This window comes from Mastigoproctus giganteus, chromosome 7 (assembly GCF_048544385.1).
Source record: "Mastigoproctus giganteus isolate SK-2022 chromosome 7, ASM4854438v1, whole genome shotgun sequence".
Taxonomy (NCBI): Eukaryota; Metazoa; Arthropoda; class Arachnida; order Uropygi; family Thelyphonidae; genus Mastigoproctus; species Mastigoproctus giganteus.
In genome coordinates this window covers 52,014,286-52,032,359 of record NC_143581.1, presented here as the reverse complement: position 1 = coordinate 52,032,359, position 18,074 = coordinate 52,014,286, and the positions used below count along the sequence as shown (strand labels likewise).

The 18,074-nt window shown below is 40.0% G+C and overlaps 1 protein-coding gene across 2 annotated transcripts in view; it reads left to right on the top strand.

Moving 5' to 3' along the window:
* Ptp61F (Protein tyrosine phosphatase 61F) overlaps positions 1 to 18,074 on the top strand; it is a 259,988-nt gene that overhangs the window by 204,952 nt on the left and 36,962 nt on the right. For both annotated transcript variants that reach the window (XM_090377659.1, XM_090377658.1), the window contains exon 7: positions 243 to 440. In XM_090377659.1, the coding sequence (XP_090233785.1) occupies positions 243 to 440 (198 nt within the window). The remainder of the gene's footprint in view (positions 1 to 242; positions 441 to 18,074) is intronic.

Sequence of the window (18,074 nt, the reverse complement as noted above, 5' to 3'; positions counted from 1 at the left end):
GTACTAGCAAATTATTCTAGAAAAATGTTGCTAATGCTTTTTAGTATGAGATATGTAAATCTTTATTGTCTGAAAGGGGAAGATAGAGAGTCTTCATACAGTTCTACCTATAATGGCAAAGAGATGCTTTTATTTGCTTTGCAGGAATTTTAAAAAATCTATTTTGATTGTTTATTTATTGAAATTTTTATAAATCAGAATACAGAGTGATAAATGTAACCTGTTTGAATTCCTCTTTATAGATAAAAGAAAATGGAAACCCAAACTCAATAAATATTCGGGAAATTCTTCTTGAGATGAGGCGCTATAGAATGGGCTTGATACAGACTCCTGATCAACTGCGCTTCTCTTATTTGGCAATCATAGAAGGTGCCAAATGTATCTTGGCTGAGAAGCAGTCTGTTAAGAATGTGCCTTCAGAATCATTTCGTCATCACAAGGTACTACACGTATTTTATGTATTCATGCATGCACGAAAGAATTGTTTATTTATGCATTAGTAAAAAATTGCTAATTTCAATAAACCTAACATAACTAATTGTGTTATATTTTTATTTTAATTACTGATTTTATGTTTTTCTGTCCCAGTTAATTATTAATTTCCCTTGGTACAGGAAAAACCACCTTCATTAAAATATAAGGTGCAAACCAAAAGTTTATAGACTGGAGCAATAAAATAAGTTAGACTTATGTTACTTATATGTCAAAATAGTTCCCTCCAGAGTTTATACATCAATCAGTCCTAGTGCTTCTCTCAATGATTGAAGTATCTTTGTTTCATGATGCTGCACAGCACATTTCTCATATATGTGAATACAAAGAAGAAGAAAACAAATCAGATAGGATCCTTGTGTAACAGTATGGGAAAGTCTTAGATTACCAGCTGATGTTGTTAATGAATTGATAAAGTATTTCACATTGGTCTTTACTGATGAAAGACCCTTCATCATGAGTTGCCGCGTAAGTGAGGCTGAGACATGAAATTAGGGATTTTGAAATTACAGATGACTGTTTATCATCAAATCTTCCAACAAAAGCTTATTATTCATATAAATGTCAGATGTCTGTTTATTACAAAAAACTTTCAAGTTTAAAGGCAAGTAAGGATCCTTGAGCTGATGTCATATACCCAGTAATTTTGATGGATGTGGCCATGGGGTGCACTGAACCATTGAGATTAATTATGTGGACATTGGACTTGGGTGAATCCTTTTGGATCTTTGGGTTGTAGAAGTACCATTGTATATCCAATACATAAAGGTGGTTCTGACAGTGAAGTCAGTAACTACAGACTAGTAAGTCTGACCAGTGGTAAAGAAAATTGTGGAGGCAAGATTAAGAGTGCAATCTGGAATTTTAGATGGAAATCCAAAGGGCACATGGTTTTATTAAAGGAAAATCATGTTTAACTAACATCTTAAGCTATTTTATTATGGTTTCCCATGAGCTGAATGTAGGGAATAATTTTGACATAGTTTATTTGGATTTTAGCAAGCCATTTGACTTAGTCCCTCATGAGAGTTACTGTATAAGATGGATTGCAGGGTGGCTGCAAGGCAGATGGCTGTGATTAATGAATATTCTTCAGATTGGTGTAGCACAGAAGTGGGGGTCCCCAAGGATCAGTTCTTGGACCACTATTGTTTCTGATTTTCATAAACAACATTGACAAAGGGATAGAGGGTGTAATGTCAAAATTTGTAGATGATATGAAGATTTGGAGGATCTTTAATGATCAGTGCCAAACAGGGCTCCTTCAGAATGACTTGAACATCCTTCAAGAATGGTCAGAAAAGTGGCGATTATGTTTTAATGCAGCAAAATGCAATGTGACATTTGGGGAATAGCAACTCCAAAATAACTTATGCATTTGGTTGAATTAAAAACATTAGAGGAAGAAAAAGACCTGAGAGTTGAAGTTCTCTGACCAGTGTAAACAGGTTGTCAGGAAAAGCCATGTTGTCCTATCAATGATTTATCGAACAATATCCTGTAGAGATAGGGAGGTCATAATCTTGTTATATACGTCTGTTGTAAGACTGTACTTTGGCTACTGTGTCCAAGTATGGTCCCTTTTAAACAAAGGCAATGAGTTTCTTGAAAGAATCTAAAGACAGGCAACTTGCATGGTGATATTATCAAAAGAATGACTGTACAAGGAAAGACTGATTATAGAGGGGTGAGTCCTGATTGAGGTTTGTAAGGGTCTGAAATGAGTTAGTAAAATGAATGAAGTCAAAATATTTCACTGTTATAAAGAATTCCAGAATTAGTGACCATAAATTCAAATTACAGGAGAAGTTTAAACTAGTCTGTAGAAAGTTTTCTTTTAGCCCAAAAGGAACTGGATTACCGATTACTGGAACAAGTTACTTCTGCAGGAAGTTGAAGCTGACAGTTAGGAAAAATTCAGAGGTCAACTAGATAATTAACTAAATTAGAAGGAAAGTGTATAATCTGTCTATTTTTTTATCTACGTTTTTTAATTTAATTTTATTTTTGTGATTCAGCAAACACCTGGCTTCCTTGTACTATATGGATAATACCAATGGCAGTACAAAAACTTTAGAATCTGTCTTTTTAATCATATTTTCATTTTGGGGACCAGAAGTCAAAGGATTCCATGTTAGGAGAATAGGGAGGTTCAGAGATTATTGCCATATTGTTCTTGGATAAAACCTCTTAACAGAAAAAGCTGTGTAGACTTGGGCATTTTCTCTTGGCATTGTCCCTATAACACCTTAGAACCCCGTTGTAGAACAGTGATTTACAGATTGGCCTAGCGGAAGAAACTGATGAACAATTCTCTTATTGTCAAAGAAAACAATCACGTTACTCTTGGCATTTGATCTGTCATGCCTTGCCTTTTTTGGATATGGAAATGATGAACATTTCCACTAGGAGAACTGCCTTTGTATCATAAATTAATTTGTTGCCCATATACCCAGCTTTCATCAGATCCTTGAGGATGTCACAGACATTCTCTCAGATATGCTAGACAGCTGTACTGGCTACCTGGGAGTCTAAAATACTGATGGAACTGATATTTGGGTGACATTCAAGCCAAGTAGACCCAATTTCGGCAAAGTCTGGACGGTCTGTGACAGCCAAATCCTCTGCTTTCACCTTCAGGATATTGGGACTGTTAGTAATCCTGGGTATAACCTCCATGCACAAGCACACTGTGGGTGACCATCCAGGTATGAACCAACGTAAGCAGTGGTCGTGGTGTGGCACCCACACCACATGTGGAATGCCACCACTCTGTGTTACCAGGCAATACTAGGTGGTAGATGACTCTCATCAACCGATGCAATACCACCACTTTGCTTATTGGAGGCTTGAAGTGGAACAACCCATGTTTAGTCTCCAGAGCTAAGTTCCGGTCAACCCTTCCCCATCTCTTCCATCATGCAGTATGACTGATGACTTTTGAGGTTTTGGCACATTATATGCCATTAAAACCCAAACAGTAAACTTTTGAGGTTATGATGGACATCATGGCGAGATCCAGTCTTCCTTATATTTCGAGGGTACAGCTCTAAAACGGTGTTCGCAGGCCGGCTGCTAGTTAGTACACCGGACTGAACCTATTGGTAACTCTTTAGGAGGCTTCCGGATTAGCTAGTGTATAACCTTGATACCCCTACTCTGCCAGATAGTGACTGGAGGGAGCCCGAGTAGTGTATATGCACGGGGGGTGGGGGGGCATTGTCAAGGACACGTTATGTCAAGGATCTGGGTATATTCTTACCGTGTGTTCGCCATATCCAAAAATTTCATTACTTCGTACAGCATGTCCCTCCCCCCCCACACACTTTTTCATACTATTGAATACACCATGAATTGTCAAACTAATAGAGTAAGCTTATCTGCAAAAAGAACTAAACCTCCCAAATACTTCCTAGTTCATTTCACAAATATATGTGGTCTCAATTCTAAACTCAACGATGTCCATTTCCATTTGCAGTCTGTCAAACCCCATGTACTTTTTCTGACAGAATCTCAGTTATTGGTTAATTCAGCTACTGCTCATCTCAGTTGCCCAAATTATTCACTGTATGATTCCTTTCGCCTCAAAGGTGGTACTTGTGCATATGTCCATTCCGATATTCCTTGTCAGAGAATTGGTAATTTGGAATCTCCTCTCTTCGATCTTCTCTGGCCTAAAATCTTTCTACCTCACTGTGTCAGATTCATCTGTTGTCTCTACTGTTTTCCCAGCTCCACTAATCACTTTGACTTCCTCTCTTTGCAACTTGACTTTCTCCAGTCCAACTTTCCTAACAGTGAGGTAATTTTCCTTGGCGATTTTAATGTTCACAACTCGAGCTGGCTTCCGTTTTCTAGTCACACTGACCCAGTTGGTCGGGTTGCTGAGGCTTTGGCAATTTCTAATGACCTTGCACAGATTTTTCATTTATCTACAAGAATACCAGATAATCCTGACCATACAGCCAACACGCTTGATCTTTTTCTCACAAACAACACTTCTAAGTACAGTGTTGAAGTGAGTGGTCCTGTAGGTACCTCTGATCACAACTTGGTGATTGTCTCTTCCCCAATGGAGCCTTTATCTCATGGCTATTCCCAACCTCGTATTGTTTGGCATTACAAGAATGCAAAATGTGATGACCTGCCAGATTTCTTTTCTTCTTTTTCTTGGTCGGATTACTGTTTCAAAACTTCTGATGTCAACGTTTGCTCAGATCATGTCAGTGAAATTATTGTTGCAGGAATGGAATCCTTTATCCCACACTCCACTTTAAAATCTCGTCCTTTATCTAAACCTTGGTTTTCCAATAAATGTCCTAAGGATGTTCAAGAGAAGAACGTTGCATACCGTAATTGACTTGTTTCTAATTCTTCAGTTTCATTTTCTGCCTACACCAAACGCTCGCAACAATTGTAAAGCAGTTATTAATCAGTCCAAACTAGATTTTGAACAGGTTAAGAGTAGAAAACTTGCTTCTTGCCTTAATGGTAGCTGAGCATTCTGGTCTCTTGCAAAGCTATTGGCTGCAACTTTTGCTCCTCTCTGCTCCCACTCCTGTCAAAACCAGATGGCTCTGTTGTCACTTCAGCCAAGGATAAAGCTGACCTGCTAGCATCCCATTTTTCTTCCAATTCATGTATTAATGATCTTTGTAAAACACTTTCCACCATTCCCAACACGCTCCATTCAATGCCTCCTGTGGTCTTCCGTCAAAAGGATGTCAGAAGGATTTTGACGAACCTCGATGCTAAGAAAGCTCCAAGTCGTCCTGATGGTATTTCTCCACTTCTTCTCAAAACCTGTGCTCCTGAACTTACTCCTGTTCTTTGCTGCCTTTTTTTCACTTTCTTATTCCAAAGGTATTTTTCCTTCTGCTTGGAAATTTACTCATATCCAGCCAGTTCCTAAAAAGGGTGACAAATCCCTCCCATCCAATTATCGTCCAATTGCAATTACTTCTACTCTTTCTAAAGTAATGGAGAAATCAGTTAACCGCCAACTCTTAAACTACCTAGAAACCTTCAGTCTGATGAACGATCACCAGTATGGATTCCGTCAGTGTCGATCCACTGGTGATATTCTGGCTTATGTTACCCATTTATGGACAAATTCAATGGAAAAGTTTGGTGAAATGCAATCAGTTGCTCTTGACATCTCAACGGCTTTCGATCATGTTTAGCATAAAGGTCTTCTAAACAAGCTTCCATCTTATGGTTTGCCAACTGTTTTTAGTAATTGGTTATCCAGTTTTCTCTCTGATCGCTCACTGAGGGTGATGTTAGATGGCTCTCTGTCTTCTAACTTCTCCACTAATGCTGGTGTCCCCCAAGGTTCAGTTTTTCTCCCCCACTCTTTTCCTCCTGTATATTAATGACCTTCCATTGACTGGAAATACTGTCCATAGTTTTGCCGATGATAGCACATTGCATTCCACTTTTCATTTTGAAAAACCTTGCCCTGCCCAATCAGCTTCAACTTCTCGAATATCTGCTACCAATTCCTTAAATGCCGATCTCCGGGTAATTCTCCAGTGGGGCAAAGACAACTTAGTTGATTTCATTCCTTCTAAAACTCAGTCTTGTCTTGTATCTCGCAAAAAGGATTCTTCTGCTTCTATGCTTATCTTAGGTAACACTCCGATTTCTAGGCAAAATGATGTATCTCTTTTGGGGATTACCCTGACTTCTAATCTCTCTTGTGCACAAGCACATTACAAATATTGCTTCTCTGCATCTAAAAAAAACTTGGTTTTCTCTCTCTCGCTCTCAGCATTACTTTTTTTCCAAACAGCTGTTCACTGTGTACAAATCGCAAATCCGCCCTACCATGGAATATTATTCCCACATCTAGGGCGATGCCCCCAAAACCTCTCTCAGGCTTCTAGATTCCATTCAGAAAAGTGCAGTTTGGTTAATTAATAACTCCTCTTTAACGGAGTCTCTCCACTGTCTGTCTCATAGCCGTACTGTTTCTTCTGCATGCCTTTTTTACAGATACTTCCATGGGCACTGTTTTTCTGAATTGACTTCTATAATTCCCACTCTCTCTCTTTCAAAACAGTCCGACCATGTGCCGCCACCAGCCAACATCCATTTACTGTCCAACTTCAAACTCACAGGACCAACTTTTTATCTTCCATGTTTATTCATTCAACTGCCATTTTCTGGAACAACCTTGCTTCATAGTCCACAGAAGTTCGAGTCTAATGTCAACAAATATCTTCTTTCGTCTTCTCAACCTGCAACCCAAGCACGGTACTAAGTATTATAGGTTCTAATACCTCTCCTGTTTGGGATTTTCATAAAAAAAAAAAAAAAAAAAAATCTTTTATGACCTTGAAAAGGAAGTTTCTGGTAACATTCAAATTCTTACAATGGAATTTCCGTGGATTCCATCGAAATAATGATGACATCAAGACCCTTCTTTGTAAGCATGAGCCAACTTGGTTTTGCTTGCAGAAGATGCATTTAAAGGCAAATGATGACCTTTAATTGGATAACTGTCTAGTTATTCGTAAAGGCAGAGCTGGGGATGGACCCATGTAGGATTTGCCATCCTTGTGCGCAACCATACCCCACCTTCCAAGCTTCACCATGTACCACCACCTTAGAGGCCATAGCAGTTCATCTTACAGTAGGGTTCCTCCTAGCTGTTTGTTCTTTATATTTGCCACCTGGGAACAACATCCCCCCAGGCTGGCCTGAATGATCAAAAACAATGACCTAGTCCTCCTAAATATGGGTGAGTTGTAACACCTTCCACATGCTTACCCCTTCATTCACTGTGATTGGTCTCTTTATGTGCTCTCCTCCCAGTGTGTGCATGAGAGGTTGAAGACCTTTTTGGAAGTGATCACTTCCCCATGATAACCAGTGTGAGATGTGCGAGAAGCAGTGAGAGATGTTGCTACCATTCGAGGATACCACATTGAAAAATCGATCACCCTAACTGTGGAATGCCTTGAGACATTTTTTTTTTTCCCCCAGCTATTTCTAGTCGGAATTATTAGGAGCATTAGCAACTAAGGCCATTTTGCTGCTGGGATATGCGGTGGTCATTCCCTGACCTTTCCGCATCCTCCCTATTTGGTGGTCACGGGATCAAACCCCGGTCTAATCAAGAAGCATGTGCTACGCACTGCTGCTCCTGCCCACCCCTTCAGACATCTGGCAACCTTTAATACCATTACAGTCAGTGAGGAGCCAATTAATGAAGTAGTCAGGTACATCATAGAAAGTATTGTCCAAGCAGTGGCAATTGCAATTCCAAAAAACATCAACATGGTTTCCAAAGGCATGGTGGAATGCAGAATGCAAAGCAGCAAGAGAGGTGCAAAACAAAGTGTGGGGTAGATTCTGTCGTTATCCCCCCCCCACAGAAAATGTAATAGCTTTCAAATGTTCCCCTTGTGAAGGCACATTATTAGATGTCAGGGTCGAAAAGAATCTTGGATCCACTATGCACCTTCCATCAACCAAATGGCGTCACCTTAGGTTATCTGGGACAAAGTCTGGAAAATGAAGGGCAGAGGGATACGTGTTGCCGAGGGATATTGATCCTAGAACATAATCTATGTGCAATTGCCAATACTCTAGGGGGACATTTCATAGAAAGTGTCTGCTGAAACATCTTACCCCCCCCCCCTCGAATTCTTGTTCACAAACAAAAAGGTGAAAAGCAGCATTTGAAGTTATCTTCAAATAACTGGGAGGAATGCAATCAGCCTTTCACAGAATGGGAATTAAAAATGGCACTGTCTCTAACCCTAGGCAAGTGCTTTTGGGCTAGATGACATCTTTTACGAGATGATGACACATCTTTCATTGGAATCAATGGATTGTCTGGTCTGTTCAACAAAATCTGTTTTGAAGACCAGTTTCCTTACTCCTGTCATAAGGCCTTTCCCAAGCCAGAAAAGGATCCAAATTTTCTGACCAATTACCACCAAATTGATCTGACAAGCTGCATGTGGAAGGTCCTGGAAAGTCTGGTCAGTGCCTGTGTCATTTGGAAGCAAATGATCTCCTGGTATTTGGAAGCAAATGATCTCCTTTCCAAAGTACAATGTGGCTTCCGAAGAAACAAGTCAACACTTGCCAATTTAATATTGGAAACATCTATTCGAGATGCATTCCTTCAAATGCGAACACCTAGTGTCAATTTTCTTTGATATGATAAAAAGCATATGACACAGCTTGGAAATTTGGAATTTTAAAAGATATCTATAATCTTAGCATTATGGGGGGGGGGTCATCTGGCCTTTATTAATTTTTTTTGTTTACTGAACTGCTCATTCCAAATTCATGTGGGGTCCATTCTCTCTTGACCTTTTTGACAAGAGGAAGTGTCCCCCAAGGATTGGTTCTAAGTGTTACACTTTTTGCTATCAAAGTTAATTCTGTTACTGAACATCTGGCGCCGAGTGCCAAGCGATATTAGTGACCACAGCGCCTTTTCATAGTGATTATCTGATACGCTTTACTGTAAATATGTTTCTCCTGAGTTTCGCAAGTCCGTTAACCCTTGAGCATTATAATTAAATTGATCTTTGAAATTATATAACCCAGAAAGGAAAGTACCTTTCTTTAACCGCCTTTTTTATTTTTCGTTAATACTAACCTTCTCTTCGCTTGGGTCACTAGGTGGCACCGCTCTTGCCTCCACGTGGCAGGGCTGGTAACCTGGGAGAAAAATATAATCTCCCGGGGCCAAAAAGAGCACGTCATGAGTAAATCAAACTCGGACTTATCTGGGCTGCCAGATGCACCCCAGACATCAAAAAAGAAAGATAGTTCTATTACAGGAACTTCAAAATGGCAGAAAACTGACTCTGACATCTATCCTTCTCCAGCTTTCCTGATCATGCACTCAACTGGTGAAAGTGCAATTGGCAAAATCTCGCCATTTAGAGCAAAAGGAATTAGAAAGCAGAGCTGGAGCTCCTAAGTCTGTAAAAAGACTTAGGTCAGGAGATATTCTGATCGAGACCTCTAATAGTAAACACTCTGAGCGGCTCTTGAATATTAATCTCTTTGCTGGAATACCAGTTACTGTGACACCCCATAGATCGAACACCTCTAAAGGAGTGATCTCTGACTGGGATTTAATAGATGTGTCCGAAGAGGAGATGCTTGACGAACTTAAAGAAGAAGGCATTATACAGGTCAAGAGAATTTCCACCAGAAAAGGAGTTCTGACTCCTACACGCAATCTCATTTTGACCTTTAATACACCACATCGCCCAGCATCCATTAAGGCTGGATATCTGGTCTGTAATGTCAGACCTTATATTCCAAACCCACTACGGTGTTTCCGATGTCAGAAGTACGGACATTCCCAGACAGCTTGCCGGGGAACTTCTGCTTGTGAAAAGTGCGGGTCAGTTGAACACAACTGCGAAGCCTGTACTGCTCCCCAACCGATATGCCCAAACTGCAAAAAAGATCATCCTGCTTTTACGCTAGAACATGCTATCGCTGGAAAACTGAGAAACTTATTCAGATTTATAAAATCAATCATAATGTGTCCTATCAAGAAGCAAAGCGAAACATCTCACCACCAACCTTTGCAAATAGATCTACGTTTGCTCAAATCACCAAAAAACTCCAATCAACCGCATCGCAAACTGAACTAACAGTACCCCCAAAAGAGTCTTTCTTGAACTACGTAAAAACACTGTACAATGGAACTCAAACTCAGGCAGTCAATACGCCAGTTTCTATACCAATCGAAAATCTCCACTCCCCGGACGAAGGACGCAAAGAAAAACAAATCGTAACTTCTGGTCACCAACAGGAAATGGATACTAAGGAAATACCCCCAGATGACCCGGTCCTACACATTTTTGTAGAAGAAGACATGGAAACAGAAAGGCCCTACTTTCGAAAGAAAGATAAAAACAAGAGTGAAAGACAGAGTACCTCAGCACCAAGAAAACGCTCGGAAAGTCTAACTAGAGATAAACAATGAACACAATAATTCAATGGAATTGTCGTGGTTTCCGTGCCAATATTAATGACCTGTACGACCTTACCTCTAAATACACACCAATATGTCTCTGCCTCCAAGAGACGTATTTCAAACCTCAAGACACACCAAAACTGTCTTATTACAATATCTTTAGAAAAGATAGAACCGATCAAAATACTGCACATGGTGGTGTAGCTGTTATAACAAACCCATATGTTCCTGTCAAACAGGTCTTACTGAACTCTCCCCTCGAGGCAATAGCGGTCCGTGTAGCTGCTGACATCCATATTACAATCTGCTCCTTATATATTCCACCAAGCTTTTCCATCCAACAAAACGATCTAAACAACCTCATAGTTCAACTCCCCACACCTTTCCTCATTCTGGAAGACTTAAATGGCCATCACACACTATGGGGTAACAACAATATCGACCAAAGAGGAAAACTAATTGAAAAATGTTTAGATGATAACAACCTTCTCCTTCTAAATGACAGGTCACCTACTTATGTTCACCTTCCTTCCGGAACATATACTGCAATAGACTTGTCTATCTGTTCTGCAACTTTGTATCCTACTCTAAAGTGGATGGCAAACAATGATCCACTGCATAGTGATCATTTTCCCATTACAATTGAATTACTAAATAAGCCCTCTTATCATCTTACTAGAATTCCTCGGTGGCTAATTGATAAAGCAGACTGGGAGATGTATAAAAAATTAGCTAAACTGGACCCTGAAATTATACAAAAATCCCCAACCAGGGAAGCGTCAACGTTGAGTATGTCACAAAAAAACTATACTACACGCAGCAGGGCAAGCTATACCAAAATCCTCCTCAAAATTACCTGAACACCCAAAAATATGGTGGAATGACGAATGCCGTGCAGCAAAAAGAGACCAAAATAAAGCTTGGAATACTTTTAGGCGCTATCCAACCACAGCTAATCTCATTCAGTTTAAATGGGTTAGAGCAAGAGCGAGGTATGTTAGACGCAGTAATAAAAAGGCCGCTTGGATTCGCTTCACTTCAACCATCAATCAAGCAACTCCCACACATAAAATTTGGAAAACAATCAGGAAAATGAGTGGTAAATATCAAACGACACCTTAGCCTATCATGGAATGGAGAGGGCAGTACATTTCTGACCCTACCCAAATTGCCAATATACTAGGGGAAACTTTTGCCAAAACATCAGCAACAGAAAGTTACATACCAGCCTTCAGAAGATTCAAAGCAAATTCAGAAAAACAAAAGTTAAACTTTTCTTCAAAAGCAGAAGAACAATATAACTTACCATTCACTATCCACGAACTACATAGAGCCTTGTCAACATCTAGGCGTAGCGCTGTAGGACCAGATAATATCCATTATTCGATGATACAGGAACTAAGTGCTGAATCACTGCAGTCACTTCTTGATCTGTTCAATAGGCTCTACCGGGGAGACACATTCCCTAAACAATGGCACCACGCTACAGTCCTTGCCTTCCTTAAACCAGGAAAAGACTCGACAAACCCTACTAGCTATAGACCCATTGCCTTGACCAGTTGCCTTTGCAAAATTCTGGAAAAGATGGTGAACCATCGACTGATATGGTACCTGGAAAATTTCAATCTCTTACATTCTGCACAATTCGGCATTCGACAAAACAGATCAACACTAGATATACTAGTAAGACTAGAGAATTCCATTTGGAATGCATTCCTTAGATCGGGGCCCCGAGTGCCAAGCGATAGTGACAAGCGATTTTTCCCTGTGATTCATAAAGTGATCTTTGAAAGTGATATAGTTCTATTTTTGTTGTGCGATTTTCTTCTGTTTTGTTCACTTAAAGTGGTTCTTTGCTTAAAAAATCTTACGTAAGAACCCAGAAAGGGAATCTACCTTTCTTCTTTAGTATATATATTAAATACCAACTCACCCTACTAATCTTAATAACCGCTTGGTCACTGGTGGCACTGCTCCTGCCTCCACGTGGCGGGGCTGGTAGTCTGGGAGAAGAAAGTCCTTCTCCCAGGGCTAAAAGGAGTAAACATGGATACTAATGATTTCCCACGATTAGAGCCAAAGAGCTCGCAACATGACAACCACGAAACTGATCATGACTTCTCATTGTCGAAAAGACTAAAAAAGGATGCAAACAAGCAGGAAGCTCCAGCTTTCCTGATCATCCATTCTCTGTCTTCACAATCTGTCAGCAAGCTTTCGCCATTCATCATACAACGATGCCTTGTAAATGCAGCAGCATCTCCAAAAATGGTGAAACGCCTTCAATCTGGTGACTTGCTAATAGAGACCTCTCTTCCAAGACACTCTGACCTCCTGTTAAAACTTACATCTTTAAGTGGAATTCCAATTCAAGTCACTCCACATAACACCCTGAATTCTTCCAAGGGAGTGATCAGTGAATGGGACCTATTGAACGTTTCCGAGGAAGAAATAATTCTGGAACTAAAAGATCAAAATGTAACTCAGGCCAAGAGAATCATGATACGAAAAGACGGCATCTTAGTCCCAACCCGTAGCATAATTTTAACCTTTAGTTCGCCGAATCTACCATCCTCGGTCAAAGCAGGCTATTTAAACTGTCGTGTTCGGCCCTATATCCCGAACCCTCTGAGATGCTACAAATGTCAAAAATTTGGCCACTCCCAGACAGCATGCCGTGGAGATGCAACATGTCCAAACTGCGGTTGCAAAACTCACACTCAATCTGAATGCAAGGCACAAACTCCGCAGTGTCCTAATTGCAAGGGCAATCATCCAGCCTACTCCAAAGATTGTGATCTTTGGAAGTTAGGAAAAAAAATACAGAAATACAAGACAGAAAATAAAGTATCTTTTCAAGAAGCTAGAAGGCAAGTAAAATCAAGTATTCCAAAAACTACTTATGCTTCGGCTGCCCATAGTTACAAATCAGTAGCATGTCAGACAGAAGTGTCAGTCTCTCCAGACAAATCGATCGCCGAGTGGGCTCGATTAGTGCTATCAACTCAGCCTACATCTGAATCACAGTTAGTGGACCAAAGTAATAATACGCCACTCACAATTCCAACTCAAAACCTAACCCACAATACAGTGGCAGAAAAATTACATAAATCAGATAGTGGGGAGGTGAAACAACCAACAAGCATGGATACAGATGATATGCCCAACCAAGAAGATTTTCTTGAATTATATGCAGATGGAGATGTGGAGGATAAAAATGATTCAGGACGCCCTAATTTTCCTAGAAAAGAAAAATCTAAATCTGACCGTCACAAACAACCTACGCATAAAAAGCAGACAGATTCATCTTCCTCCTACAAAACCAAATAATGGAACATGTTATCCAATGGAATTGTAGAGGTCTTCGCAGTAACGTAGATGATATACACGAATTAATTCATCAATATAAACCTCTTGCAATGTGCTTACAAGAAACTAATTTAACATCTCTGGTCTCAGTTTCAATCAAAAATTATACTGTATTCAGACAAGACAGGGCTGACTCCAATAACCCTCATGGAGGAGTAGCGATACTCGTGGACTCAAGCATCCCCGCAAGACGTATTCCATTACAAACATCCTTAGAAGCCGTTGCCACGCGTGTTGTTAATGGTATTACTCTAACATTGGTTTCCATTTATCTTCCGCCTAGTCGCCAATATACTATTCAGGAACTTGAAGATCTTGTTATGCAGTTACCATCACCGTTTTGTTTACTAGGAGACTTTAATGCACATCACCCATTATGGGGTTCCCCCACCTCGGACAGACGAGGTAAGCTGATCGAAACGTTGATCGATAGGCAGAATTTAACACTACTGAATACTGGGTCTCCTACATATGTGCACCTCCCTACGGGCTCAACATCTGCCATAGACCTTTCCATCTGTTCCCCAATCCTCTTTCCAAGTATAGATTGGATATCTCTAAGTGATCCTTATAGCAGCGACCACTTCCCGTTAATCTGCAAAATTCAAACATCCTATTCTTTTCCAACAGAAAGTCCAATTAAATGGAAATTTTCAAAGGCTGACTGGGCAAAATACAGATCGCACATATCATTTGACAACGATATCATTCAGTCTGGTTCCATCAATAGTGTTACTGACCATATCACAAATCAAATGCTGGCAGCTGCATCCGTGGCAGTTCCTCAATATCAAGCAAGAAATAGACGAAAAATAAATTACTGGTGGAATGAAGATTGCAATAATGCAAAAAAAGAGAAAAACAAAGCATGGAATCTTTTCCGTAAATATCCTACCACCTCCAATCTTATTAACTATAAACGGATCAGAGCTAAAGCTCGCTATATCAGACGCAAAGCAAGAAAAGAATCTTGGATTAAATTCGCCACATCAGTTAATAAAAATACCGATATCAGATTAATCTGGAGACAAATAAAATGTTCGAACAATAAATTTCCCCCTCTATCCACCCCGCTACTAAACTGGAATGGACAAGAACTCTCTAATCCCACAGATATATCAAATGCACTGGGAATTGTATTTTCTCAGTTGTCTTCTTGTAATGCTTATGATCAATCATTCCAAAAACGTAAAACAGTTGCAGAGAAAACCAGACTGAATTACACTGACAATTCTGCTTTATCTTATAATCAACCATTTACCATGTTCGAGCTACAGCAATCTCTTACAAACTCAAGAAACAGTGCTGCTGGCCCCGATGGGATATATTATGTAATGCTCCGAAATCTGGATCAAAGGTCACTCTCTTCGCTGCTCATATTTTATAATCGAATTTTTTCTGAACATACTCTCCCAAGCTCCTGGAGTCATTCATATGTACTACCGATTGCAAAACCCGGTAAAGATCATTCTGCTCCTCAAAATTACAGACCGATATCCCTTATCAGCTGTCTCAGCAAAACTCTCGAGAAAATGATACATCGCCGTCTCACTTGGTTCCTTGAGTCTCAAAACTTGATAAATAATAACCAATTCGGTTTCCGGAAAAACCGATCCTCACTAGATCTCATGATCAAAGCCGAGTCAAATATCAGAAATGCTTTCATCAAAAAGGAACATCTCGTAATGGTCTGTCTTGACGTTGAGAAAGCCTTTGACACCACGTGGCGATTTGGCATCTTAAAGGATCTACATTCTCTTGGCCTGAGAGGTAATTTACCATATTTTATCCAAAATTTCCTTCAACGGAGATCCTTCCAAGTTCGTTATCGGGGAATCCTCTCTAAAATCTTTATCCAAGAAGAAGGAATTCCACAAGGGTCCGTTCTCAGCGCTACCTTGTTTGCAATGAGAATGAATCATATAATTGAACTCATTCCGAAAACTGTGGATTCATACCTTTTCGCAGATGATCTCTCAATTTCTTGTCATTCTCAAAACATGCACTACATTGAACGCCAACTTCAAATATCAATGAATCGCATCCTGACATGGATGACACAAAATGGTTATAGACTATCCAGCCAGAAATCTACTGCCATACACTTCTGCTCCAGACGCAATATGCATCCGGAACCCGAGCTGCATTTGAATAACCATCCTCTTCCCATAACTAATTGTATTCGTCTACTAGGATTGTTCTTTGACAATAAGTTAAATTTCCAAAAGCACATTGAACATCTCCGGACTACTTGTCAAAGAAAACTAAACATACTCAGAGTCTTAACAGCCACAACATGGGGAGCAGATCGTTACAGCCTGCTGCATTTATATAGAACCATAATCAGATCACGACTGGACTACGGTGCACCTGTCTTCGACTCTGCTAGGGAGAGTGCTTTATCTCGCCTCAACCCTATTCAACATTCAGCTCTCAGAACAGCACTAGGTGCGTTCAGAACATCTCCAGTGCAAAGTTTGTATGTTGAAGCTCATGAACCTCCCCTAAATATCAGGAGAAAGATGTTGCTGCTGAACTATGCAACCAAGATCCAAAGCCAAATGACCCATCCTAATTGGTCAATACTTTATAATCCACAGTTTACGACCTTGTATAGAAACAAACCACAGTCAGTTCGGCCTGCTGGTATTAGGCTAAAACAACTAGCTGAAGATTGGGATATTCACTTTAATAAAATCTTACAAGATCCTATAGATCCTGAACCTCCATGGTCTGTCATCATGCCATCTTGTGACAGTTATTTCCAACAATGGGGTAAACACTCCCTATCAGATATAAATATCAAACAGCTACACATAGCGCATACTCAATGTTATCCCGACTTCATTAAAATTTATACGGATGGATCGAAGTCTGAGAGTGGAACGGGCGCAGCAGTAGTACTCCCCGATACTATCATTTCTCTATCTCTCCCAACAGAGTGCAGTAGTTACTCTACTGAATTATATGCCATAAAGCTTGCTATAGAACATATCTTCCATAAGTCAATTCAAAAGAGCTTAATATACACAGACTCGCAGAGTTCCTTATTAGCCTTGCAAAACAACTCTCCGTCTAATCACCCTCTAATAAAGCTCATTAGAACAGAGTTAATACGTCTGAGAGAACATCAACAAAAGGTTATTTTCTGCTGGATACCTAGCCATACTGGAATACCAGGAAATGAAATTGCGGATGATGCTGCCAAACATCCATCGAGAGCAGCCACAACGAATTCATTAGTACCGTTCATAGATTATAAAATTAAGATCCGAAGTATATGTAATGGTCGATGGACTCTGCAATGGCAAGCGCAAATTCATAATAAACTCTTTCAAATTAAACCTGTACCAAAATTATGGGCTTCCAGCCCCATTGCAAACAGACAAGAAGAAGTAATTCTGGCCAGAGCCAGAATAGGCCATACTCATTTAACTCATCTGTTCCTCCTGTCAGGAAATGACCCTCCTCAATGTAACCATTGCCATACACCACTCACAGTCAAACACATACTTCTGGAATGTACTCTATATAATAATGCTTGAATACTGTCTTTCATTTCTCTGGCAAGCTTAAAGGAACCTTTGTCACTTAGCCATATCATAGGCGAAAAATCGAATCTCACTGAATTCTTCTCCTTCTTAAAACAAATAGGACTGTACAGGCATTTCTAACTGTTTCTACATGAAACAACACAGGCAGTATGAATCACTTTTCTAAGTGCAATATGGCCTAAGTAGCCATTGCACTTAAAAACCCCATCAACAACAACAACAACCTTAGATCGGAACACCATGTAATGGTTTGCTTTGACATCAGCAAGGCCTATGATTCCACGTGGAAGTATGGAATACCCCGCGAATTACATCGCCATTGACTTCGGGGCCATCTCCCGATTTTCATACGCAACTTCCTAGACAAGCGAACTTTCCAGGTTCGATTTAAAACTTCACTGTTCGAACTATTTTTTCAAGAAGAAGCAGTTCCCCAGGGCTCTGTACTCAGTGCTACACTCTTTATAATTGCGATAAACACCATTGCTGAACAACTTCCAAACACTATCGATAAGGCACTGTTTGTAGATGACCTTAGTATTTCTTGCCATGCAAAAAACATGAATACGATCGAGAGACAATTACAAGGGGCAATAAATAAGATCAGTACATGGGCACAAACCAATGGTTTTCAGCTTTGTTCTCAAAAAACGTTGTGCATCCATTTTTGCCGACAACGTAAATTGCACCCACAC